The sequence below is a fragment of the Cynocephalus volans genome, chromosome 10 (assembly GCF_027409185.1).
Source record: "Cynocephalus volans isolate mCynVol1 chromosome 10, mCynVol1.pri, whole genome shotgun sequence".
Classification (NCBI taxonomy): Eukaryota; Metazoa; Chordata; class Mammalia; order Dermoptera; family Cynocephalidae; genus Cynocephalus; species Cynocephalus volans.
The window spans coordinates 26,033,536-26,051,247 of NC_084469.1; the positions used below are offsets into that span (position 1 = coordinate 26,033,536).

The window sequence follows — 17,712 nt, forward strand, 5'->3', positions numbered from 1 at the left end:
CGAGGCTTCGGCGAGATTTGCCTCTATAAGCCCGTGGGAACGGGGCTTGGACGCCCCTTTCACAAGATGGCGCCGAAGGCGAAGAAGGAAGGTGTGTGTTGGAGCTGGGGCCAACGGCTGGTTTACCTGGGATTCCCACGCCAACAAACGGGGGGGACGGCTGCTGGGCTAAATCCTGAGGGGTCTGCTCGGGAGCTGCTCTCCGCGTTTGGGTCATGCTGCGGTATATGTGGGCAGCGTGGGCCCAGCCGCATGGGCTGGGTTCCCGTGCAGGGAGTTAGGGAGGCAACCTGGTCGGCATCACCCGCCAGGGAGAGCCAGACAGTCGGCTGTGGGAAGCTACACGCACCCATAGACTGGCGCTCCACGTCTCTACATCTGTAAGGAATCAATGTCCTCAGCTCTACTCATTTTTTTCTTTTTCATGTTAAGCCGGACTATGTTGTTATATTGTGTCGTGTCCCCCCCCCCCCCCCCCGGCGTGGCTTTGCGATGGTATGTATAAAACTCGTAGCACACGTCCTGGAAGTATTGAGCGTCCGATCGGCGCCAGTTATTTTTTCTCTTCGTCGTTTCACTGGAGTTTCTCCAACTTGATCACCTTCGTCCTTCATCGTGCATATGATGGAAAAATCTTAATCGCCTGAGACTTGTGATGTCTTCAAAGGAACCACTGATGCACGTGTGGCCAGGGGGGCCCACGACAGGTCTTGAGGCCGGAAGTGAACGATTTCTAAATCCCGCACCCTCGTTTTCTTTTCTTCTCTCCCAGCTCCTGCCCCTGCCAAAGCCGAAGCGAAAGCAAAGGCTTTGAAGGCCAAGAAGGCAGTGCTGAAAGGTGTCCAAAGCCACAAAAAGAAGAAGATTCGCACATCACCCACCTTCCGGCGGCCCAAGACACTGCGGCTCCGGAGGCAACCCAAATATCCTCGGAAGAGCGCCCCCAGGAGAAACAAGTTAGTACTGCCCCTGTACCCCTGAAAAGTTTGGGTATCCTCTCCAGTGGGAATTTACCCACCCTAGAGCATGACTTTTCAAACACACATGGGTACCCAGTGAGCTTTTCTTTTGGTGGGCGGTGTGGGGCGGCTGGCCGGTATGGGGATCTGAACCCTTGACTTTGCTGTTATCAGAGCTATGTTCCAAGTGAGCTAACCGGCCAGCTCTCTCAGTGTGCTTCTCTAATGGGAGTATGAGGAGATTGTTTCTGTCCTCTTTTTTTTTTTTTTTCCCGTGACCGGCGCTCAGCCAGGGAGTGCACTGGTCATTCTTATATAGGATCCGAACCCGTGGCGGCGGAAGCGACGCCGCGCTGCTAGCGCAGCACGCTACCGAGTGCGCCACGGGCTCAGCCCTGTTTCTGTCCTCTTTAAGAACAAGAGACGTTTTTATAGTATTGGCAGGAATTGTGTTTAAATCAACCCAGACTCTCAAATTTTCTGTTATTGTTTCATATATGGTTAGGATTTGAAAGTCCACTCTATTGGGACTATATAGTAACTAACCTTGTAGTTCCATCCTCATGGCTTCTGATGCTGTAGAGAACAGCCCTTGGGTAAGGATATGTGTGTGTTGATTCTTGATTGATAATGAGGATTCAGTTATCTGTACTAGGTGGTCGTGGCCTGCAACAATTTAAAGAGGCTTCTTTTCATTCCCTCTTCCAAGTTTTCATACTGTTCAAGGAATGGTTAGGGAGAAATGGGCAAAAGGTTTGGGCACTTTGGTATTTTGGCATCAAACTGCTGGTAATAATTGACTTTTCTTTAGGGAGGGCAGATTAGAGTAAATTATGGTAGTAGTTGCTACCAATGGGTTTCTGCTGCTCCCAGTGTTTCCTAAGAAAAGGTAGAGTGAGTTGTGTCCATGGAGGAAAGCAGGACACCACTCCCCCCGCCTCCCTTGGACACTAGAATTCATTGCAATAAGAGGTAGAATCCAGACCTGGCTTCAAAACAGTAAAGTTGTGCCTGGGTGAGTAGAGCCTGGTTTCTCTGAATTTCAGGGGGAAAACTGTTCTAGCTGCACTTAAGTTACTATAAGTGTAACCTGAACTGTAAGTAAAAAGTTGCTCTGAAGAATTCATGGCCTTTGAGCAGAGAGCAATCAAAGGGAGCAGAAATGTTTGATCCAGCCTCATAGTGATGTACAAACATGGAAGTCTAGCAAATGGAAGAGTTTGAATCAGAGATGATTCTTAGGGCTGGCCCGTGGCTCACTTGGGAGAGTGTGGTGCTGGTAACACCAAGGCCATGGGTTCGGATCCCTATATAGGGATGGCTGGTTAGCTCACTTGGGAGAGCGTGGTCAAGGGTTCAGATCCCCTTACTGGTCTTCTTTTTAAAAAGATGATTCTTAAATCACTTTAAGGATGAGAGCCCTTCAAGTGAAAGAAAATGTACAAGAGTTCTGACCCTATGCTGGGCTGTAGGCCCCTCGGTTTCAGGGTGCAGATGATGACATTGTTCAGCGACCAAAGTTTGACAAAAAGTGATTTGCTACCTCATTGTCTGATGCACCTAGGGTCTTCTGGCCTTAGGCTCCAAAAGAGGGCCTATCCTTTCTTCTGGGCCCAGGCCAGGTTATGACCCCATTCTGCATCTACCCCAGGCTTGACCACTATGCCATCATCAAGTTCCCCCTAACCACTGAGTCTGCCATGAAGAAAATAGAAGACAACAACACACTTGTGTTCATTGTGGATGTCAAGGCCAATAAGCACCAGATCAAACAGGCTGTGAAGAAGCTCTATGACATTGATGTGGCCAAGGTCAACACCCTGATCAGGTGAGAGGATGAGGAGGAGGCTGGGAGAACCTGTCTGGCATAAAGTTGCTGATGCTGCCCTTGGGGACAGAAGTAGGTTCACAATGTGTAAACCTCAAGAACTGAACAGCCCTGCTGTAGTTGTAGTCCGTTATATGGAGTATAGACCCATAGAAACTGTGTCCTAGTACTTAATTTATGGAGTTGCTGCTCATTTTCTGGATCTCTACCTCTGTTGGCAGAGGTAGGCATTAAAGTAAGGCAGTTGATGTCAGATTATCTGGTTTTAAGTGTTAAAATGCCTTGTAGCCTGTGGTGTTTCTCATAAAAAGGGAATTGGCTTTTTTTGCAGCTTTGTAGCTTATTAGCTTTCTCTGTGCAAATGATGGACAAATCACTATTTGGAAAAGAATGACACGAACAAAGGAACCACTGATGCACCAGAGGACTGGGAGAGGGAGGGGATGGGGGCAGTGAGAGCAGCAACTAAAGCTTCCTTCTCCACTGCAGGCCTGATGGAGAGAAGAAGGCATATGTTCGACTGGCTCCTGATTATGATGCTCTGGATGTTGCCAACAAAGTAAGCTTCCTTCCCTACCAGCTCCTAAAACCCACCCTCTGGGTGCAAGTGATGCATCTGTTAGTGACCAAAGCCTGACTTTTGCTGATTAGTCAACTGACTGACTGCACCCCTATTCTTAACAAGCCCTGCCCTCATGTTCCTTCATTTTGCTTTTTAATCATGACATTCCAGCTTAATCTTCACATTGCAGCTCCAGTAACAAAACTCCCTTTTGTTTTTCAGATTGGGATCATCTAAACTTGAGTCCAGATGGTTAATTCCAAATATACAACTTTTTTCACCATATATATGCTTCTTGTCTTTATGTCAATTTCTGGTTGGCTGGGGGGAGGCCATACTGTGGTGTGTGCAGAGGTAACGGCTTGGGCAAAGCTCTTGATCTACTTACCCTGCTGGAACACTTAGGTCCTATCATTCCACCATACTTGTTAAAACCTCTCATTGTAGGAGCTCAGGTACCAGAGATACTTGTGACTCAGACTGGGATTAGTTTGTCCTAGGACAACTAGATCTTGCTTCCATTAGGAGTGAGAGAACAAGCAGCTTTACAAGAACCTCTTCCTTTATCCCTGGAAGAGGCTGTGTACAGTACCCAGAGTTTGAGGGAGAGGAAGTATAATTTGAGTTTTCATTAGCATCTGTTTCAAGGCAGTGTGGGTTTGCTGGTTTTGGGTAGCACCTTGCCCTCAAACACCCATCTACCACGTCCAACCGGTCTGCCTGCTTCCCGCACCCTTGCCCCAGAAAGGACAAGGACTTCAGAGGAGTGCTTTCATTAGTGTTTTCAATAGGGTGGGTGCAGGCTCAGAAGGTGGAGAGGCTGGCCCCAGAGGACGCCCATGCTTGGGGCTCAGTCCCAGCTGATGTGTGAGGCTGTTTCTGTTCTCCTTGGTGGTGTTTGTTGTCCTTGTCAGGAGTCCCAGGCTCTGTGCCTCTCACTCAGTCAAGAATTTGTTTTTGAGTTGCTGGCTGGGGACACGCTCAGGGCAGAAGTCAGAGCGCAGGAGGCGAGAAAAGTAGATAAGGATCATGATGTCCAGCATGAGCAGGATACCCAGCAGAAAGGTGCCCAGGGTCCTCTGGCCAGCATAACGTAAGAAGAAATGGGTGAGGTAGGCCTGGGGGGCCAGGCGGAAGAGAAAGTACATGACCAAGTTGACATACTTGTTGACCCGGTAGAGGAGGTGGTCCTGGGCATTGTTGATCTTCATCATCATGCGTATGGTGAGGAAGATATTGCTGACCTCCACCAGTAGTGTTAGGACACCCCCACCAACAAAGCTGCTCCAAAATATGCCTGAGAAGAAGGCACCCATGGCCTAGAGGACAAAACAGGGGTTAGGGAACCTGGAGGTTGGTGGGAGTATCAGACCAACAGATTGAGGGCTGCAAAGGCCTCCCCAGTCTCTTCTAGAATAGTAGTCTACAGTGGATAAGATGCTTTTTTTCATTCAACATGATTAGATTTTGATGGCTCTGGGTAGTGGTTCCAGTCTAAGGAGGTAGTAGGTGAGGTTGTGAGTTGCTGGTCTCAGTGAACAAGGACACAAAGACAGTGCCAACCCTCAGCATCCTAGCATGAGAAGTAGGACACGGGTGGGATCTGGGGTTAAGAAAAGGTGGCTGCCTCCCAGGTTGAGAAAGCTGAGGTTTAGACTAGGTTGCTAGCATCAGGCCTTATACCACATCACCTGCTTCTTACCATGACATGATGGACAAGGTATTCCCAAGAAGCTCGTGCCTGATAACTAACCACGATGTCCACCGTGTCGTGGATGAAATACCCTAGTAGAGGGATGGGGAAAGAGGTCAAGAAGGGGACTGAACAAGAAGCTTCCTTCCCCCGTCCCCCCACTTACCTCACGCTTCCTCGGCAAGACCTACCTGCTGAGAAACAAACGAGCAAATAGCCAGAAAGCGACCATGCCGTTTCAATCTCCAGCAGCATTTCGGGGGTCTGCCATACACTAGAAGGGAGGGAAGAAAGGAGGCTCCCTTCATTTCGTCACCTCCCGCATTACCCCTGCCAGTCCGGGGGGACTCAGGACTTGCGCTATTGGCTGGCTGCGGGGAGGAGGGGCTTGGCCGAAACCCAGGTGCCTCCGGTTTCCCAGGTGCGATCCCCCTCCCCTGGGGCCGCTGCCGCTTCCGATTGGATAGGATTCCACGCTGGGAATCAGGTGAGACTGCAAGGCCCCAGCCCGCTCATGAGGGATCCGGATAGTAACACGGGAGCCAGTCCCACCACCCCGCTCAGGATCCCCTGGCCACCTCACTCCCCCAGTTGCTCACTCACCACAGCAGCGCCCAGATCCCTGACACAATGGAGTGGGCGAAGGAAACGAGCAGGTTGTGCCAGCGCCAGGTGCGCAGGGGGTCGGCGCTCACGTGCGCGGGCAGTGGCAGGCGACAGAGCGCGCGCCGGAGCGCCCGGAAGGTCAGCGTGGCGCCCAGGAGCAGCGGCAGGGCGGGGTGCAGCAGTGGGGGCATGCTGGCCCTCCCTGCTTTCTGTCTGTCCGCCCTCTAGGCCGCCTCCTCCGGCTGTTCTGGGACCGGGGCTTCCCTCTCCGGCCGGCCCACCTAGGACGCCTCTCCCGCCGGCCGCCAGCGCCACACAGTTTTCGCCGAGCCCTTTAGGCCCCTTCGCTCCTCCCCACCCTCCCCGCGGGGCCTCTGCCCCCGCCCCCAGCCGCCCGCGCCCCCGCCCCGCCCTGCCCGCCTACCCCCGCCCCTCGGGCGTCTCCGCCATGCGGAGGGCACCAGTCCTATCTCCCCAGGGCCTCCTGGGCCCCGCCTGGATCCCGCGGACCTAAGACGACTAGGGGCTGTTTGGGGGCGCCACCGCCGCCGAGGCACCATTCGCTTGGCCTCATTAACCTGCGTCCCCACTTTCCCCGGGGCCACCGGTTCCCTGCTCTGGGCGGATACCGCGAGAATTCTCTCCGCCCCCAACTCCTTTCTGGGCAGAGCTGGTTGGGACTTGTCAAACACCCACGTCTCCTGCCTGGTCCTGGGAAGGGCTTGGGAGCCCCGCCTCGGGCGACGGGCTCCGCCCAGACCCTGTTCCTCCACTGCACTACTATCGTCTGGCCGGAGACCGATGTGTGTACGCGCCCCGCACGAGCTGGCGCTTAGGCTCTGCTGAGTAACCATCACCATCCCTCCTCCCAGCCCGCTGTCGGGTTCCTGGGGCCAAGCAGTTGTGACAGTCCTCCCTCAGGCAGTCCCAGCCCTCTTTTCCCCGCTCCGTGGAGGCTGGGGCGGGGAAGACTGCAGATTTGCAGATTGCTGGGCTGACCCTCGGCGTCCGGGCCAGGGCCTGGAGCAGTTGCGGCTCCTGGCCACTAGGTGTCAGCCTGTCCTCACTGTGGCGTGGGGTCCCCTCCAGCCTCTAAAGGAACAAAGCAGTTGCTTGGGGGAAAAGTGTGGTAGACCCCGGACGAAAGGCAGCGCAGCTGACAGCCGGTTGGAGGGGTGCGGAGGTGTGAAGTGGAAGTAGAGGAGGGAGGTGGGAAGTGGAAGTAGAGGAGGGAGGGGAGACGTGGGGTGAGGGGAAAAGCGCTGCGAGAGGAAGAGGCTAGAAATTTGAGGCGCAGAGACCCAGGGACTAAGTCGTTTGGGTGTTTCCTCTGCCTCGCCTGTTGGTTCCAAGGTTACACATTAACCCCTGTGGGGCTCCTGGGTCAACCAAGGCCCAGTCGGTTTCCAGGTGAGGGCACAAGTGTCCCAGGTGAACAGCTTTCCCCCTCTGCACTCCCTTTCCCCACAAGGCAGCTTTATCTGCCAGGCGACACCGGCCTGAGCCAGAGACCGAGCCCTCGCGGGGCTCTTCCAGTGCTCATTCCACATGGGCGGGACAAGAGCAGAAGGTTAAACACCGCTTTTCTCACATTCCTCGCCCCCTCAGAAGTAGGGACCCTAAGCCTTAACTAATGACCATTCTCCTTAATACTGAGCTTTTATGGAGCTCCTGCAGAGCAGGAGGCGCCAGAGAGAACCTGGAATTCAACTCCGGTCAAGGCCCTCCCCCCATTCCCAGCCCCCAAAAGAAAAGAATTTTTTTTTTTTTTTTTTTGTGTGTGTGACCGGCACTCAGCCAGTGAGTGCACTGGTCAGTCTTATATAGGATCCGAAAGCGCGGCGGGAGCGTCGCCGCGCTGCCAGCGCAGCACTCTACCAAGTGCGCCACGGGCTCGGCCCAAGAATTTTTTTTTTTTTTTTTTAAAAAGGCCCTAACCGGTCAAACTAAGCAGCCCCCTAGTTGTGGGCGGAAGCCTTGAACTCATCTCGGCTAAACGTCGGTCTGTCCTCTTGCCCCTTCCACTCGCCTCCTGGGAGCGGACGACCTTACTCGGAGTGTGCGGGAGGGGGGGAGTGCGCTGCTGACAAGCCCGGTGCGCACGGGTCAGGACAGCCTGGAGACCGTGTCCCCTCCTCCGAGGCTGAGTCAGTGTGCACACCGCGGGGTTTCCCCGGCCCCTCCCTAGGCAAACACGAAACTAACCCTGCTCCCTGCTCCACAAACCGAGAGCGCTGCTCTCGATTCAGTCTTGGTTGTGCTCATCGTTTGAGTGACAGTGGGGAATGAGATTTCTCCTGCTGGAACAGCGTCACTCGTGGACAAGGGGAAATCTTCGTTTCCCACCCTACCCGGCCTACGGGGGGCACTTCTCGAGGGCGTGGCATCTCTCCGGTCTTGGAAGTGGCTGGGACCGTGCTGGCCACTGCGGAGCACCGCAAGAAAGGGCGTGTTGTCCTATTCCTTTCATCGTGCGTGGGGCGGGGCTGTGAGGGAAAGGCCATTGCGTGTCGGGGCCGCGGGCACAGTGCAAATCACGGACACAGCGGCGAGACTAAACCGACGTTCAGCTCAGCTTGCGCCGCCCGCCAAATACCTTGCGGCGTAGGGGGCGGGGCGCTAGGGTGGGCAGGTCCGCGCATGCGCCGCGTCAGAGGGGGCGTTCCGGAAGTGCAACTCTGAGGCTTGAGATGGAGAAGTACGGGCGGATCCGAGTGGTGGGGAGAGGTGCCTTCGGGTGAGCCAGGGCTCTGCGGGAGGAAACTGCTCGGGGAGAGGGGAAATGAGCCCCAACTCTGACCGCCAAACTCCGGCCCGGCCAGCCCCGCCCAGAGGCGTGAGCGCCGTTCTGGGAAGCCCCGCCCAGGCTTCCGGTCCCAGTGGAGGCGAGGAGACTCCGCCGAGTTCTGTTAGATTTTTTCATTCATTCAACGAATACTGAGCGCCAGCTGTACCTGTCAGGCCCTGGGCTCTGGGTATACTGTTATAACCAAAACAGGCGTGGTCTCATCCCTCTCAGCTTCCATACTACAGGAAAATTATACAACAAACGAGACATTATTAAGACAGTCATGAAGTTATAGCAGTTTTGAAAGCTTGCGAGGTTAGAGTACAACACCAGCAAGGATATGTATTTGAGGTGGTCAAGGAAAAATTTTGTGAGACATGAGGTTAATTTTCTTCGGCGGCTGGTATGGAGATCCGAACCCTTGAGCTTGGTATTACAAGGCTGCACTCTAACCGGACGAACCAAGCGACCAGGCTCAAGAAGTAAGATTTAAAGCCAAGACTGGAGTGAGGACAGTAGTCTAAAGGTGAAGGAAGAGCTTTTCAGGCAGAGGGGAAAGAGAGGAAGGTCGGAACGTGGGAAGGAATTCAGAGTATTCAAGGAATTGAGAAAAAGAATAATGTAGTTGAAATGTAGCGGGCGAGGTAAAGAGTGATATAAGATGTGATTGTCACGGAGGGCAGCGACCAGACTATGGCCTTGTAAGCTGAAGTAAAGGGGTCGAATTTATTTTCAGTGTAAGGGTTTTAAAGCAGAGGAATAGTCTGATATGATTTGTGTTTTAAAAATGTCATCCTGGCTGTTGTGTGGAATTTAGATTTGAGGGTGTCAGAAATGAAAGGGACCATTTTGGAGGCTAGTGAAGTATTTTAGGCAAGAAGTGACAATAAGTTGGGCAAAGGTTATAGCAGAGAGCACAGAGAGAATTGGATGGGTTCGCAATATTTTGGAGGTAGAGCTGGCCGGTTAGCTCAGTTGGTTAGAGTGTGGTGTTGAAACACCAAGGTCAAGGGTTCAGATCCCCATACTAACTGCCAAAAAAGAAAAAAATAATAATAATAAAACGCAAATATTTTGGAAGTAGAAACAGGATTTGTTGATGTGTTAGCATGAGATGTAGGAAAGATACTGGGATGATTTTCAGGTATCTGATTTTAATAGTTGGGGAATGGTGGTGTCATTTACTGAGACAGAAGAGACTGAGGAAGGAAGGGTTTTGGGGGCAGGAATCAAGAGTTTTATTTTGAGTTTGTTAAAATTTAGGATGCCTGGGGCCGGCCCGTGGCTCACCCGGGAGAGTGTGGTGCTGATAACACCAAGGCTACGGGTTCGGATCCCATATAGGGATGGCCAGTTAGCTCACTTGGGAGAGCGTGGTGCTGACACCACCAAGCCAAGGGTTAAGATCCCCTTACTGGTCATCTTTTAAAAAAAAAAATTTAGGATGAGCCATTCAGGTGGAGATGCAAAGCAGGTAGTTAGATATCTGAGTTTGAGTCTCAGAGGAGAGGTCTAAGCTACAGATAAAAGTTTGATTTTTCTTTTTTTGGAGGCTGGCTGGTATATGGATCCAACCCTTGACCTGGGTGTTGTAACACCGCACTCTAACCTGGCCCTCAGATAAAAATTTGAGATGATCAACTTATAGCTCATTCATTCAGTAAATACATATTGAGCTCTTAATTTGTGCTAAATACTGGGCTATGCACTGGGGATATAGTGATGAACAAGAATGCTATGTAGTCCCTGCTTTTATAGACACTGACCACAGAGTTGATAATAATAATATGAATGGCTTCTATGAGCATTCTCTATGTGCTAGGCACTGTGCTAACTGTCTTACATTAATTTTCTCCTTTGATCCTCTAAACAACGCTGTGAGGTTGATTATATTTTCCAGATGATGATGTCACATAATGTATCCAAATCAGATAACTAGTTATAGGAGCCAGGATATGAACCCAGGCAGTTAACTCCAGAGTCTGTGGGAGCTCAGAGATGAAGGCTAACTTTACCTAATTGTGCTTATGGTGAAACTGAAGCCTCACACAGAATTTGTGATTATTTCATCCAGTTCCCAAGCTGAGTGTTCTGTGCACTTGGTTAGATGACCCCCTAGTCTGGGGTGCCCATTACCCTCTTCTAAGGAACATCCAGTCACCAGGTCTCTTCTAAGGAACATCCAGTCACCAGGTCTGCCCTGCCTGATATGTGGCTAGAGACTCAGCTTGTGCCTGCCTCTGTACTGTGTGTCCCCAGGATTGTGCATCTGTGCCTGCGCAAGGCTGACCAAAAGCTGGTGATTATCAAGCAGATCCCAGTGGAACAGATGACCAAGGAAGAGCGGCAGGCAGCCCAGAATGAGTGCCAGGTTCTCAAGCTGCTCAACCACCCCAATGTCATTGAGTACTACGAGAACTTCCTAGAGGACAAGGCCCTCATGATTGCCATGGAATATGCACCAGGTGGGCCAGCCTGCTTGCATTAGCCTGGCTGTATGGGCCTCTCACACCTGGAACAGGCAGACACAGATCAACCGGCTTCCCTTCTTGGAATGGGCTTGGCTAAGGGTCAGAGGTATAGAATTCTGACCCCAATTATGTGAGGGAATTGTGTGAAGGGCCTGGCTGGGCCCTTGCCCTCTTTGGTCCCAGTGCCCTGTTCCATAAAATTAGAGGGGTTGTTCCAGGTGTGGGAAAGCCTGGATCTTGATTAGTTCCTTGGGCCACAGGTGGCACCCTGGCTGAATTCATTCAAAAGCGCTGCAATTCGCTGCTAGAGGAGGAGACCATCCTGCACTTCTTTGTGCAGATCCTGCTTGCGCTGCATCACGTGCACACCCATCTCATTCTGCACCGGGACCTCAAGACCCAGAACATTCTTCTTGACAAACACCGCATGGTCGTCAAGATCGGCGACTTTGGCATCTCCAAGATCCTTAGCAGCAAGAGCAAGGCCTACACGGTGCCTGGGGATGGAGGGGACCTGCAGGGTGCTAGAGATCTTGAGGGCTAAAGCCTATTCTACATCTCTACCTCTTCCCCTTCCCCCAACAAAACCTTGGCCACTTGGCCCCTGGCTGGGTGGTCCTGCAAACCCCTTAGCCTGCTTTGAGGAGAAGCTGTCCCCAACTGGGCCTGTGGGCAGAACCTCTGGTCCTTTCTCCCCCCAGGACTGTGATACAGGCTTTCCTCCTGCAGGTGGTGGGTACTCCATGCTACATCTCCCCTGAGCTGTGTGAGGGCAAGCCCTATAACCAGAAGAGTGACATCTGGGCCCTGGGCTGTGTCCTTTATGAGCTGGCCAGCCTCAAGAGGGCGTTTGAGGCTGCGGTGAGTGTAAGCACCCCCAAGGGGACAACTGGGAAATCTCTACCCCCCTCCCCCAGCAGTCCTCAGCTCCAACCACTTCTGGGTTTCTTCTCTTGTGGCTGAGTCATGTCTCTGCCTCATCAGACTTGTGGCTGCCCCTCAGACTATGGATTTCTAAGGGTGGGGCTTGGGTCCCACCATTGACTGAGGGCTCCTGAGGGTAGGGCTGTGGCTCTCCCATCAGATTAGGGATGCTCCCAAGAGTAAGACTTGAGTTTTTCAACAACCTGGGGCTTCTGGGGACATAGCTGCAGCTCCTGTCAGACTAGGGATTCCTGAAAGCAGGGTTTGACTCCCCTGTCATTCTGGGAGACCCCTCATCAGACTCAAGTCTCCTGAGGCAGGGCTGTTATTACCCCAACAGACAAGGGTCTGGAGCCAGGGGTACTGCCCTGCCTAAGAGCCTAGCCTCAGGCCTTGGGCAGCCCCCCAACTTGGTGCCTTCACAGAACCTGCCAGCACTTGTGCTGAAGATCATGAGCGGCACCTTTGCACCCATCTCTGACCGATACAGCCCTGAGCTGCGTCAGCTAGTCCTGAGTCTGCTTAGCCTTGAGCCTGCACAGCGGCCACCACTCAGCCACATCATGGCGCAGCCCCTCTGCATCCGCGCCCTCCTCAACCTCCATACCGACCTGGGCAGTGTCCGCATGCGGAGGCCTGTGCAGGGTGGGGGGGTCCTGGGTGGCAGGGTGGGGGCACCCAGTGGGAATACAGGAGGTCTGGCGCAGAGGGGTGCCTGGGGCGAGTCCTCCACGCCTATGTGTAGGAATGCCAGGGAGGGTCTGTGTCCTAAAGTCCCCATCTGTCCCACAGGGCAGAGAAGTCCTTGGCTGCTGGACCATCCATTGCCGCTGGCAGTACAGGGAGCAGGACCACCAGCACCCGCTGCAGGGGTAAGCTGGGGTGGGCCATTGGGTCCCTGCAGACACCACACTGTTCTCATCAATTTAGTAAACCTGATGCGCTGTCCTGGCAGGCGTCCCTCGGGGACCTGTGAGGCCGGCCATCCCCCCACCACTGTCTTCAGTGTATGCCTGGGGCGGTGGGCTTAGCATCCCCCTGCGGCTACCGATGCTTAACACAGAAGTGGTTCAGGTGGCAGCTGGGCGCACGCAGAAGGCCGGTGTCACGCGCTCTGGGCGCCTCATCCTGTGGGAAGTAAGCAGGCTGGGGGTGGATCTGGACGGGGTGAGGGTGGGGACCCTAAGAAGGGTTGAGGGTGCTCAGGCACCACCCACTCCCTCCTGCCTCCTCTGCAGGCCCCGCCCTTAGGCGCTGGAGGAGGTACCCTCCTCCCTGGGGCAGTGGAGCAGCCTCAGCCCCAGTTCATCTCGCGTTTCCTGGAGGGACAGTCAGGCGTGACCATCAAGCACGTGGCCTGCGGGGACCTCTTCACTGCCTGCCTGACCGGTCGGGTCTACCCTGTGGGGACCTTCTATGAGAAGGCCTCAGAGAGCAACCTCCCTCATTACAAATTGCTCAATTAATGCTTCTATCTAATAGCTGTTGAGATTTATGTAGCCACTCTTACCCTACACACAGGCCTGGCAAGGTAGTAGTTACATTATCCCCATTGACAGATGGAGAAACTCAGGCTCAGAGAGGCTGTCACATGTTCTAAGTCACACACCTGGGAAGAAAGACCCCTACCTTTTTCTCTCCTCCTATCCCATCCTTCCAGCCCTAGCCCCCAGCTTTATCTTGCTCCTCCAACCTTCAGGTGGACTAGGCTGTCTGGAAAAAGTCTAACTTGTCTCCCTGCTCTTTCTCCTCACTGCCCTCCTCCCCAGACCGAGGCATCATCATGACCTTTGGCAGTGGCAGCAATGGGTGCTTAGGCCATGGCAGCCTCACTGACATCAGCCAGGTGGGTGTCACATGTATTGTAGAGATAAGGAAGTGGGGGCATCGCAGGGAGCCCACATCTGAGAGTTAACATCAGGTTGGGGGCAGGGGCTTCCCCAGCAGCTACAGGTCCCTGTAGCTTCCCTGCTGCACCTGCTTTGGACCACAACAGGGGAAGTACAGAAAAACCAGGCTTCCCTGTGGTTGCCTACCTGGCAGCATGTGTGGCTGGAGTTAAAGGGACAGTCACCTCATGAGAATTCGTAGCCTCCAACTTCGCCTCTACAGGGGATGCTGAGGCCAGGTGGCTAGTCCCAAGCCCCTTGCTCAGTCTCCCTTGCTGCTTCCCCTCTCTAGCCCACCATTGTGGAGGCCCTGCTGGGCTATGAGATGGTGCAGGTGGCCTGTGGGGCCTCTCACGTGCTGGCCCTGTCCACTGAGCGTGAACTATTTGCCTGGGGCCGTGGAGATGGTGGTAAGCTCCCTACCCTTGCCCAGCCTCCAGGCTCCATCTCGCAGCATCCCCAGCCTTGATTTGTTCCCTTCATACTCACCTTCTACCCTATGGCCCATCTTCCCTCTTTTCTCTCAAATCCTATTACTTCAATCACTCATTCATTCAACAAACCTTTATAGCTCGCTCACTATGTGCCCACTCTGTGGTGGGTACTGAGACAAGATGAATGAGATGTGGTTTCCTTCAGGTGCTTACGACATAATGAGGGAGATTTCATTCATCCAACAGTGTTTACTGAGGTCTGTATTTAGAGAGGTCTGGGTCAGGCATCAGGTTGGACACTGATTCTAGAGATGACATGATGGGTTCCTGTCCTCCTGGAGGACAGGCTGGTGGGGGAGAGAGAACACATCCCTAGCATGCTAGAAGACAGACAGCACCAGGCCTGCATCCAAGGTTCAGAGGTGGGGGAATTCGAAGACAGCAGTGTCACCTGGAGGAGACAGATGTGGCATCCGAACAGGGCTTTAAAGGAACAGGAGGAGGACTTTGCCCAGCAGAGGGGCCTAGGAAAGGCATTTCCGGCTGAGAGAACAGCCGTCACTCATGCTGTTCCCTCCTCTCTGTGGGCCTCCTCATCCTGGCACAACCAGCCCTCAAGCTCAACTAACCCCATCCTGGTCTCTTCTTGTAGGCAGGCTGGGACTAGGTACCAGGGAGTCTCACAGCTGCCCCCAGCAGGTGCCCATGCCCCCTGGACAGCAAGCCCAGCGGGTTGTATGTGGCATCGACTGCTCCATGATCCTCACTGTGCCTGGCCGAGCCCTGGCCTGCGGGAGCAACAGGTGAATAGCTGCACCAGGATGACAAGCTGCCCCTTGCCTCCTTGGCTGCTAGCCCTCCATCCATCATTGCCAGCCTCCCACCAAGGCCCAGAACTGGGGGGCTGAGGGTGCTGCTCAGCAGGTTCAATCCAAGGTGGGATCCGTCTCCTGGTGCACCAGCTCCTACCCAGACAGGTGGGAACAAGGCAGCCTATACAAACTGTCAGTTGGATGTGGCTTCTGGCTTTGCCCTCAGGTTCAATAAGCTGGGCCTGGACCACCTCCCCCTGGGAGAGGAACCTGTCCCCCAGCAGCAAGTGGAGGAGGCTTTGAGCTTCACACTACTAGGCTCTGCTCCCCTGGACTGGGAGCCCCTGCTAAGTGTGGACCTGGGCACTGCTCATTCAGCTGCTGTGACTGGTGAGTGGGACCTGGGCACAGGGGACCAGAGGGGAACTCACCTGGCTTCCTTGGCACCTCTGTTGAGGCACCACCCTCTCTTCTTTCTTCTCCTGCAGCCTCGGGTGACTGCTACACTTTTGGCAGCAATCAGCATGGGCAGTTGGGCACCAATGCCCGCCGGGGCAGCCGGGCACCCTGTCAGGTCCAAGGCCTCGAGGGCATCAAGATGGCGATGGTGGCCTGCGGGGATGCCTTCACTGTAGCCATTGGGGCAGGTGAGGAGTGGGCACAGTGGGGGCAGACAGGGGCATGGCCAGTGGGGTTTATCATGCTCAGTGTCGCTTACTGGGGCCAGTCTGGCAGTTTGGAGGATCGCTGCTTGCTTTGCACTCCTCCCACTTCCCTCCTTGGGATTCTCTCTGGCAGAGGGTGAAGTGTACTCTTGGGGCAAAGGTGCCCGAGGTCGACTGGGAAGGAGGGATGAGGATGCTGGACTCCCTCGGCCAGTGCAGCTGGATGAGACACACCCTTACACAGTGACTTCTGTGTCCTGTTGCCATGGAAACACTCTCCTGGCTGTTCGCCGTGAGTTATAACTTTTCCCACCTTACCCACACAAGGGTTAACCCCAGCTGGCCCCTGCTCACACTCCCATCCCCAGTGGTCATATCCCAAATCACCAAAAGCATCTTCAGCCCCCAGATAAATGAAAGCAGAAGCTGTGGGGTAAAACTCTGAACTCCCTACCTGGGGTGGGCAAGGGCAGGTGCTTCTGGGACCTCACAGAAGGGCTGCCCCACTACTCCCCAGGGTTCACATGCGTTCTTTCTCCTCCTACTCCCTGAGGCCAGTTCACTTTGAACTGTTGTGAGGCTGCTGCACGGAAAAGGAACCAGAATACCCAACTGAGAATTTAAAAGGAGGTTTTTATTGGCCAGCTGGCAACTGTTCCTCCAAGGAAGTCTTGGAAGGAAGCAGCCCTGACTTGAAATTTAGGCAGTTTTTTAAAAGGCACATTTTACATTAGTCACACAGTTAAAATTATCAAATAGTCATACACTTATAGTTATCATATAGTCACATACATACACATACCCTCTCAGCCTGAGGAGGGGGTTTGGGGAAGCCTAGCGCAAGCTGATAACGAAAGCTGAAACAAGCCAGTTAATCGCTCAAGGGCCACTTGGGTAGGGAACATCAAACAAAATTTAAACTTCTCTAAGTGCAGGCTAATATTTAGCTTTTAACTTCTATTAAGGGGGGGCTAAAGAGCCAAGGGGGATTTTTAAACAATAACATTTTTTAAGCAATTCAAACACTATTTAAACTTAATTAATCTACCTAGTCACATAGCAAGAAGTGTCACAGAAGCGAATTGCGTATGTTATGAAAGTGGGGTTCTCCCTATCTCAGAACCTTCATTTTGGCCTGGCAGGGTCCAGCATCCAGGGCCTGTGGGAGTGGAGGTGGGTAACACTTGCTGGAGGCACTGCCCTCTGGGAAGCTGCCCGGGGTTCTCTTTGATATTTTACAGCCATGACAGATGAGCCAGCCCCACCCTGAGGCACCTGGACACACCTCTGGACCACCCTGACTGGACCACCTCCTCTGACTGGTCTGAAAAGTGCAGGTGCCTGAGGCATGACTGTCCCCACCAGCCATCAGTGGGGTATAAGGGCCAGTGAAGCCCCTGCTCTGCTTTTGGCCCAGGATATGCAAACCTCAACCCCACTCTGTTTTGCCCAACACCTCTTTTCCTTCTTACCCACTGTTCCCTTAAGTCGTGTCCTCAGGGTCCAGCCTGGCTGGAGGTGGAAGCCAGACCTAGCCTTTGGAAGCATGATGGTCTCTAGAGCCTTGGCAAAAAAAGGCTGGAGGCAGCTGTGACTCCACTCAGACGCTGCCCTTTCCCCCAGCCCTGTTAGAAAATAAGTCCCTGGTGCCCACTAGGAGACCACCGCCATGCTTTGGAGCAGGCAAGTCGGGGCCTGCCTGGACTGGCCATTAGGCTGCCTAGCCTCTGCATGGCCTGGGGCAGGGAGCTCCTAGGGATTGCTAACACCCGCCCCCACACCTTTGTCCTGAGGCAGGGGTTTGTACAGCCTCTGCTTACCTCCCGTCAGAAGGAAGTGCAGAAGCCATGAAGTGCCTACTGCAGAGAAGATCCAGGCCGAAGGTTGCCCTCTCCCCATAACCAGGTTGGGGGAAGGGGTAGCTGGTCGGATCAGATCAGTTTCCGAAAGGACTGGAATTAGTGCCAATAAAAATACCAGCTGCCTGCCTGGACTGTGGTGTCTTCAGGGGTGGGAGTGGCGGTCTGACACCTCAGGACTGGGCTGGGCGGCCCGACCTCGATTGCAGGGCCGCGGCTGAG

The 17,712-nt window shown here is 53.7% G+C and overlaps 3 protein-coding genes and 4 non-coding genes across 7 annotated transcripts; 6 read left to right on the top strand and 1 right to left on the bottom strand.

Annotated features, from left to right (window-relative positions):
- The first annotated feature begins 42 nt into the window (after positions 1-42).
- On the top strand, positions 43-3,635 carry RPL23A (ribosomal protein L23a). Its single transcript, XM_063112061.1, has 5 exons — positions 43-91; positions 773-956; positions 2,611-2,787; positions 3,277-3,346; positions 3,572-3,635. Exons 1-5 carry the CDS (start codon positions 67-69, stop codon positions 3,584-3,586), a joined length of 471 nt encoding a protein of 156 aa, XP_062968131.1. The 5' UTR covers positions 43-66; the 3' UTR covers positions 3,587-3,635.
- LOC134389823 (small nucleolar RNA SNORD42) lies at positions 616-682 on the top strand. Its single transcript, XR_010024787.1, has one exon. It is a non-coding gene; the product is annotated as a small nucleolar RNA SNORD42 (small nucleolar RNA).
- Positions 2,447-2,520, top strand: LOC134389830 (small nucleolar RNA Z17). Its single transcript, XR_010024792.1, has one exon. It is a non-coding gene; the product is annotated as a small nucleolar RNA Z17 (small nucleolar RNA).
- On the top strand, positions 3,143-3,207 carry LOC134389824 (small nucleolar RNA SNORD42). The gene has a single exon (XR_010024788.1). It is a non-coding gene; the product is annotated as a small nucleolar RNA SNORD42 (small nucleolar RNA).
- Positions 3,388-3,457, top strand: LOC134389831 (small nucleolar RNA Z17). The gene has a single exon (XR_010024793.1). It is a non-coding gene; the product is annotated as a small nucleolar RNA Z17 (small nucleolar RNA).
- A 258-nt stretch (positions 3,636-3,893) lies between the features above and the next one.
- TLCD1 (TLC domain containing 1) lies at positions 3,894-5,977 on the bottom strand. Its single transcript, XM_063112549.1, has 4 exons — positions 5,646-5,977; positions 5,234-5,316; positions 5,052-5,134; positions 3,894-4,668 (listed from the first exon to the last, which is right to left on the bottom strand). Exons 1-4 carry the CDS (start codon positions 5,837-5,839, stop codon positions 4,285-4,287), a joined length of 744 nt encoding a protein of 247 aa, XP_062968619.1. The 5' UTR covers positions 5,840-5,977; the 3' UTR covers positions 3,894-4,284.
- Positions 5,978-8,325: 2,348 nt separating this feature from the next.
- On the top strand, positions 8,326-17,589 carry NEK8 (NIMA related kinase 8). The gene is made up of 15 exons (XM_063112112.1): positions 8,326-8,385; positions 10,696-10,901; positions 11,168-11,400; positions 11,637-11,768; positions 12,257-12,465; positions 12,624-12,703; positions 12,787-12,968; positions 13,070-13,220; positions 13,601-13,677; positions 14,013-14,130; positions 14,807-14,957; positions 15,193-15,356; positions 15,455-15,613; positions 15,765-15,923; positions 16,873-17,589. The coding sequence occupies exons 1-15, from the start codon at positions 8,339-8,341 to the stop codon at positions 16,899-16,901; spliced, it is 2,097 nt and encodes a 698-aa protein (XP_062968182.1). The 5' UTR covers positions 8,326-8,338; the 3' UTR covers positions 16,902-17,589.
- Positions 17,590-17,712: the final 123 nt, after the last annotated feature.